The sequence below is a fragment of the Cryptomeria japonica genome, chromosome 7, assembly GCF_030272615.1.
Source record: "Cryptomeria japonica chromosome 7, Sugi_1.0, whole genome shotgun sequence".
In the NCBI taxonomy this organism is placed as follows: Eukaryota; Viridiplantae; Streptophyta; class Pinopsida; order Cupressales; family Cupressaceae; genus Cryptomeria; species Cryptomeria japonica.
Genome location: NC_081411.1, coordinates 17,304,949 through 17,313,140, shown reverse-complemented (window position 1 = coordinate 17,313,140; position 8,192 = coordinate 17,304,949). Strand labels below are relative to the sequence as shown.

At 35.0% G+C, this 8,192-nt stretch overlaps 2 protein-coding genes across 2 annotated transcripts; both read left to right on the top strand.

The window, feature by feature from the left end:
* Window positions 1–2,044: 2,044 nt before the first annotated feature.
* On the top strand, window positions 2,045–6,921 carry LOC131056903 (disease resistance protein Roq1-like). Its single transcript, XM_059208115.1, has 5 exons — window positions 2,045–2,859; window positions 3,109–4,194; window positions 4,286–4,630; window positions 4,731–6,050; window positions 6,139–6,921. The coding sequence occupies exons 1-2, from the start codon at window positions 2,045–2,047 to the stop codon at window positions 4,049–4,051; spliced, it is 1,758 nt and encodes a 585-aa protein (XP_059064098.1). The 3' UTR covers window positions 4,052–4,194; window positions 4,286–4,630; window positions 4,731–6,050; window positions 6,139–6,921.
* Window positions 4,090–6,620, top strand: LOC131037163 (disease resistance-like protein DSC1). Its single transcript, XM_059208114.1, has 6 exons — window positions 4,090–4,194; window positions 4,286–4,630; window positions 4,731–5,262; window positions 5,914–6,050; window positions 6,139–6,195; window positions 6,327–6,620. Exons 1-6 carry the CDS (start codon window positions 4,090–4,092, stop codon window positions 6,618–6,620), a joined length of 1,470 nt encoding a protein of 489 aa, XP_059064097.1.
* Window positions 6,922–8,192: the final 1,271 nt, after the last annotated feature.

The window sequence follows — 8,192 nt, the reverse complement described above, 5'->3', positions numbered from 1 at the left end:
AATGCTTGATATGACCTTGGGAGTTAAAGTCAAGGTTAGTTGAATGAATAAACTCTTTATTCGAAGAATAAAGCTTTTATCCAATGGATAAATTTTTGTGCAAATGTAAAAAGGATAAATATGGTCAAAACAATAAATGTTTGGGGAGACACGTTTGAAATAACCATAAATGGTTATGTAAGAGCCATAAATGGTCATGTAAGAGCCATTAGTGGTCTTGGAAGACTTTGGGGGTTAATTTGTTGAACACACAAAGCATTAAATGCTTTTCAAAGACTTTTGAAGTCTTTGAGAAGTGACTCCATTTTGCTTAGGAATGTGACAATAATTAGGGGATGGATTAGGCTAATTAGGAAGGGGTTAGAAGAATCTAGAAGGGGATTAGATTTTGCAAGTGGATTTGGTGGGTGAGGGAAAATATGATTTTTATTAAAATAAAATTCATTTATTTCAATAAATGTGTGCAAGTTGCATTTGTAGGAATATGCAAGTTGGGGGGGGGGATAATGATTTTAAATAAATGTTTAATTTAATTTAAAAAGAGGAATAGGGGGATTTAATTAAATAAATAGGAAATATTCATTTTATTAAAATAGACAGATTTATGTGACTACACCTACTTATATTCTCTCCAATTGTTTATGAAAGAGAGATTTACTTAATATCATTGTAACACGTGCATTATACACAACCAAATCTTCAAAAATAAACCTACACAAATGGGTTCCAACACAAGAAATACTAATGAACAAGAAATAAGTTTTTATGGAGATAGATGGACAAGATTCATACAATCATCTTACATTAAAAAATATGTTGTGACAACCATAGATGAACTAAATTAGTTGCTCCCTCTCCTAGAAAATACCCTCAACGCAAGATTCTAATGAATTAAATTTGAAAAGGTATATTATTCTTTGTAATTTTATTTTTTATTAAATAAATGTAGAAGGATATTTTTGTAAAGAAAATAAATAAAAAATAATTAACAAATAAAATAAAAATATTAATAGTGAGATGTGAATAGGCGATTACTATTATTGGCAAGATTTATGTTAATGATTCCATGTGATTCCTTACTTCCCCTATAATTTAAGTGGTAAGACTTTGGTTGCAACTTGCATGATACTCTTATTTTTTTCACATGATTTCCTATGTAAACATATGCAAACACAACTCTTTCTCAACCAGTCATGATGACTCCCTCTCAACCACTCAATCTCCATGTTTCATCACTTTGGTGTCGTCAACATGAAGCCCTTTTCCTTTCCACTTTATCTTTTTTTTTTGTCTATTGTATAGTTCGTAATCTACTTGGACATGTATTCTTGTGTAATCTCCTTAGATATATTTCTTTAATGTAAAAAGTTGTAAGTAAAATTCGAAGTTATTATTTTCTTATTATGTTAGAAAAAATGATAGATTCATTAATATGAAATTAGATGTTAAATTAATATTTAATATGTTATAATTAAAAATATTAATATATGTGTGTCATGAATATAATAAAAGTGTCTTGAGAGTGATATTTCTAAATTATAATAATTTTTTAAATATATTTGTTAAATTTTTATATTAGTTACACAATTTTTGGCTTAATTACAATTTTTTTACTTTAATTTTTAAATTAAATTTACTTTGTTACTTAGTTACAAATATTTAAGTAACTAAGTTACACATATTTAAGTTAAAAAAAAATCAAAAAATTTACTAAAACTAAAAATAAAAGAAATTAAATAACTAAGTTAGTTAAAAATATTTAACTAAATTACACATATTTTTAATATTTTTTAATTATGCATATTTAATTTTATATCATATTTATGAAAAAATATTAAATAATATATTATATACACATTTAAAAATTCATATAAAAAAAAAATAATAATAATATAAACATATAAAAGACTTCATATAAAAATGAACAAATAAAAAAAAAACCTCCATCCTTTTCAAGGCATGGAGTAGCCCGCACATTTGACTGGACAGTACGAATTTTGGGGGCGGAGCTTCTGACGGGACAGTTTGATTGGACGGTGGCGTCATGGCATGGGCGGGCCGTTATGGCCCCTGCGTAGCCATTGCCCGCTCAGTGGGACTGAGATTTCTGTTTTCCTCCCGCTGTAGTTGCTCTAATTGCTGTTCTGTCCAATCCAATTCTATGCCATCTACATCGACCACTAGCACTCAGGCTACAAATGCTTTTCAGGGGATCATACCATCTCCATCTGATACGGATTCTTTTCAATGGATCGAACCATCTCCCTCTGATACACACCCTTTTGAACAAGCTGCACCATCTACTTCTACTCTTAGCTGTAACACTGAGCGTGAGCCAGAGAATGAACAAACAAATGCATTTGAAAGGATTGCGCCATCTCCATCCAGTTCTGGCAGACCCACAATGCCAGAGAGAAAGCTTCCCTACGATGTATTTATTAATTATCGTGGCCCTGATGTCAAGCACACACTCGCAGCCGGTCTCTATAACACCCTCACTGTCATGGGATTGAGGGTTTTTCTTGATAAAGAAGAGCTTGAATTGGGGGATTTCTTGCCCACAGAAATAGAAGAGGCGATGCGCAGTGCATCTCTTCATATAGCTATATTTTCCCAGAATTATGCAGAATCCCCATGGTGTTTGGCAGAGCTCGCATTTATGCTCAAGACGGGCACTCAAATTGCTCCTGTTTTCTATCATGTTGAGACTGATGTTGTCCGATACGCAAAAGGAGTCTATACTGAAGCGTTTTCCCGTCATGAAGAAAAGGGCAGATACACTTCAAAAATTGCTGGGGAATGGAAGAATGCGCTGAAGAATGTTTCATATAATTTCGGTGACATCATTCGTAATGAAGAGTGAGTAAACAAATACCCTGCCTCCAACACTTACCTTTTTCTTATAAATTATCTCCTGCATTTGTTGGATGTTTTTTGTTTCTGATTTTTCGTTGCACATCAAGTGATGTGTGTTCTATTTCGTTTTGCTTTTGCTGTATATTTGCTCTATTTCATTGTTCGTCTTCTGCATTCTGGGCCTTTACAGTTTCTTAAGATCTTACATGATTTTTTGTCCTGTTTCGTTTTGCCGTTGGTATAAATGTTCAGTGACGAGCAGAGGCTGCTAAAGGATATTGTTAATCGTGTTCTGAAAGAAATAAAAAATGTGCCATTTGAGGTTGCTAAGCATCCAATTGGACTAGAAGAAGCTGTCAAAGACTTTGAAACGACAACACTTCAATCTGCAGAACGCCATCACACCGTGCAGATTGTGGGAATATGGGGTATGGGTGGGTCTGGCAAAACCACTCTTTCTAAACAGATATATAACAACAAATATGCAATTATGGACAAGTCTAGTTTCTTATTAGACGTTAGAGATGCTGCTTCCCGAAGTAAATTGCATAAGAAACAGAAGAAAATTCTAGAGGACCTCGGTCTCCAAGGAGTATCAATTGAAAATATTGAAGAAGGAAAGATGATTCTCAGCAGCCGTTTGCAATCTATTCGGGTGCTCATCGTCCTGGATGATATAGATACTGTAGATCAATTGGATGCTTTGGTGCCCAAGAGGGACAGTCTCGGATGGGGTAGTCTGATTGTAGTCACATCAAGAGAATTCGAATTTCTTAGATCTTGGGGCATCTCATCAATGTATAAAATGAAAGCATTAGATCCACCTCATGCCAAGCAGCTCTTTTGTTGGCATGCTTTCTTGCAACCCTCTCCACATCAAGGATTTGAAGATTTGGTTGAAAACTTCTTAAATGTTTGTTATGGATTACCACAGTCTCTAAAAGTTTTTGGAGCACAGCTGTATAATATCTCCAACAAAAATTATTGGGAAACTCAGTTGGAGAAGATCTCTAGAATTTTGCCCAAAGATATCAAAGAGAGATTAAAAATCAGCTATGATGCCCTAGATGATGAGGAGAAGCAGGCATTCTTAGATACTGCTTGTTTCTTTCTAGGAGAGGAAAAAACTAAAGCTATTGCAGTTTGGGATGGATCAGGGTCGAATGGTCTCTGCATAGTTGGGAGAAGCTTTTGAATAAGTGTCTCATTGAATCCAATGAGCATCACATAAGAATGCACGATCATTTAATAGATTTGGGAAGAGAAATTGCAGAAAATCAGTCCCCCTACCGTCTTTGGTCTCCCCAACAGATTATGAATGTTGATAATGAAGTACAGGTAAGATTAATACTTTTCTTCCATTCTTCGTTTCCATGCAGTTTAATATTTCCATAAATATGTGATTTTCATTTTTGTTTGTATTTAAAAGGGAATTGCTATTCGAGGAATAACGACCATAGCAGCTAGATCCACAAGCGAGATTGAGGAGTTTCCTCAATGTTCACCGGGTGGAAAGCTCATAGTTAACACAAACAGAGGACCTTATAGGCTGGAACCCTCCTCGCTTAGATTAAAATTTTTTCATGTTACAGGAAATTGTTACAAACAAGTAATTGGTGAGCTATCAAGAGAGTTGGTATGGCTTCGCTGGAATGGCATTGAGCAAAGAAATCTTCAGTCATTGAGTTCACTGAAAAATTTGAGGATCTTAGAACTCTATGGAAATGGGTATCATGGAGGACATTGCTTAAAAGAACTGTGGACTGAGAACAATGTATGTATCTTCATTTAATAAGTTACATTTTAAAGCTTTACTTCCATTTTTTTTTTATCATTGTTCAGTTTGATTCGATCTGATTAATATTTTCTTGTAGGCTCCTATGCAGTTAAGAGAGCTGACTATTCAGGGTTGCTCAGAATTCCAAAGATTCCCAAAGTCAATAGGTTGTCTCAGGCATTTGAAAAAGATAGTTGTAAGTTATGGAAGCAAGCTGAAGAATTTGCCAGAAGAGTTTTGTCTTCTGCAATCATTGGAGCAACTGGAGTTAAATGGCCCAGAGCTGTCATCACTACCCAAAAGTTTTGGCGATTTGAGAAACCTGAGGCATCTTGATTTGCATAATTGTAGTAAATTGAAAAGGTTGCCCATCTCTTTTAAGGAGCTCACACTTCTGCAACACATCTCCTTAGATGGATGTTTTAACCTCGCCTTAGAATCAAACATTCTGGAAAACATGACAAAGTTAGAGTGTTTGAAGATCCAAGGTTGCGACCAATTAGAAGAGTTACCTCGTCACATCACAAATCAGGCCTCCTTGACAGAGCTCTCCTGTAGTATAAAGAGCTTAAGGGAAGTTCCAGTGAATATCGGTCAACTGAGCAAGTTGCAAACGATATCGATTGGAGGTGAATTGTTGACAAGCCTACCGACATCTATGGGAGATTTGTCTTCCTTGACTTCTTTTAGAATTCATAATTGTCCCAAGCTGAATTGTCTACCTGACTCTTTGGGGTGCCTTAATCTCCTAAATAAGTTATACATTTATAATTGTCCCAAGTTGAAATGTCTACCTGACTCTCTGGGGCGCCTTAATCTCTTAAGTAATTTAGAGATAACAGATTTAGGAGTGAAATCCTTACCAAAGTCAGTTGGGCAACTAGTTAATCTTGAAGTTTGCAAATATGGAGGTGTCCAATCAGCGAATTGGATCTCGGGGCAAGGTTGTTTACATGTTTGAAGTGGATAGAGCTAAAGGAAACTGAAATGTCCAAGATCTCCATCTCTGAAGACTCTTGTCCCGCACTAAAGAGTCTCTCACTTTGTAATAATACCTATTTAACCAGTATAGATGTCCTACCAAATTCACTCGAGAGTCTCTCCCTTTGTAATAATAGATATCTAACTGATTTAGAGGTACTACCAAATTCACTCGACTATATATTTTTGGAAGGAAACCCCAAGTTGGAAGCCCTTCCCAGTTTTGCACAATCAGCTTTTCTCAGAGTATTAAGGCTGCTACAGAGTGAAGAAAATACATGGTTTGGAACATTGCACAGCGTTGGAGGAGCTGAGAGCACACACGAGGTGGGAGGAGGCAGGTATAGAAAGTTTGGAGTACGTGGAAAGATTGAGAAGAGTGGAACTCCAAGCATTCGGTAGATCAGGTGTTGAAGGTTGCATTCAAAACATTCAGGTAATGATAGTTTATTGACATAGAGAATTCTAATTATTTTCAATTGATTGTGCATTGGCTAATGTATTGATATACAATGGATTAGCAGAAATGGCCAAAAGAAATAACAGTATGCACGCGGGCGGTCCCTGACGCTTCGGCACTTGTAAAATCCTTTGCCTTGCCCAATCTCTCTGTGGTTGACTCCTTCGCTAAACGGAAGATCAAATCCGACCCACCCTGAAATGGCCCTCCACCGCTCGCTGCATTCTTCTGTGTTTTGTTGTGAACTGCGAGTCTCCAAAAAATTCATTGCGGTTGGCATGCACCACAGAAAATACGGAGCGTAAAATATACATTTCGAGCTATGATTGGATGGAGTTGGAGAAGGGTAAATGGGTATGGGCAGCGCTCTTCACACAATATTCTTTGTTCCACAATATCATTTCACGAGACGCAGGATCACGGGTACCGCTTGTGAAGGCAGGAAAAGTGGAGGAAGGAGAAGTGGAGCGCGGACTGCTTGTGATGGGTGAAGAAGAGAGAGTTAAAGAGGCTTTTACGCGCTTGTTGGCGTCACTATCCAATTGATAATATTGTTGTTGACAATATTTTTATATTCACTATCGTGGAATCTGGAGGTGTCCTCGCCGAGGTGTCCTCGCCGAAGCAAGACTAATCCCTCAGTGTGTACGACTCGCTCACAAGGTAGCAACACACACAGAGTTAACACACCCGGAGACTCGAACTCAAGACCATGGGAAGCATACCCACGCCTTAAGTTGCGATCCACGACCGGGCGAGCTAGGGCCGAAGCCCCTGTTGACAATATTCATATACATATGAATTAAAAAAGATTTTGATAATTAAATAAAGATTTTCTTGTAATTAATTGTTTTTTAAAAACATGTATTTTTTTTTATTAATTACGAGTAATAAGATGTTTTATTAATTGTTAAAAATTTATAAAATTTTATAAAAATGTATAAATAGAAAAATAATAAAATTTTATTTTGATATTGGGAAAAGACGAAAAATTATGAATTGATCAAATATTTATATGATGATCAAGTTATTTATACAATTTGTCAATAATATTTGGAAAAATATATCATTGTATTTGTTGGTTGTGTTCTTTTTGTATATTACTTCTTAAGGAGGTCCAACTTAAAGTATACATAAGATTAGAAGGATGTAATATTAAATTTAAAATAGAAGGCATATGTATATTAATCAATAACTTAAAGAATGTGTGGAAGAACAAATGATAATAAAATAGAACATCCACTCAAAATTTACATATCATTAAAGCTTTTACTCACATGACAATAGTGATTACATCACCTAAGACACTTATTCATAATGGGCAAAGGGGCAATTGAAACACTTAATCTAGTACCACTTTTTCTTAACATCCTTGATCATAGTTAAACATATAAGATGAATAATTACATATGTATATTAAATAAAAAGCATGTTTATATATGTTCAAGACCCCTAATCAATGCTTTCCTATATTCTTAAATCTAATATTATAATATTGTCTTTGAAGTGCAAGTAAATTATTGCACATACTTTCCCATAAATATAGATGCTATGTTGCTTTGTGTTAGAACCTTGTGCGTATGCCTTTAGGATTTATTCTTTGATTATTATTTATTATTCTAAAGTCTTTCTATGGTAGATGTTCCTTTGAAATGGTTATTTCTTCTAGTAACATTCTCTTAGCGTAATTGTGTATTCATTATTTGGAACACGAACAAGAAACCATTATCTTAAAAAAAAAATGTATCAATGCATCTAATGCAATCTTCATGAGGCAAGCTATATACTCTATTATAATCCATACAAACCAACGCAAAATGGAATACCATTATGGTATCTCAAAGAGACAATAACCAATAAACACACTAAGATCTTTGTTTATGTATCCTTCTATCACATCCCACATAGTGAAGACCTACCAAATGGCAGTCAAGGAGAGTAAAGACACAAGTATAGTTTCCACGACATGAAAACAAGATGTATGAAATAATGCATTTAATGATATAAAGCACCATTTCTACTTTCCTTCAATGGCCGCATGAAGCTATGGACACCCATCATCAACAAACATAATTGTTAGCTGATAATAAATAAATAAATAACTCCAAAAATTTGGTT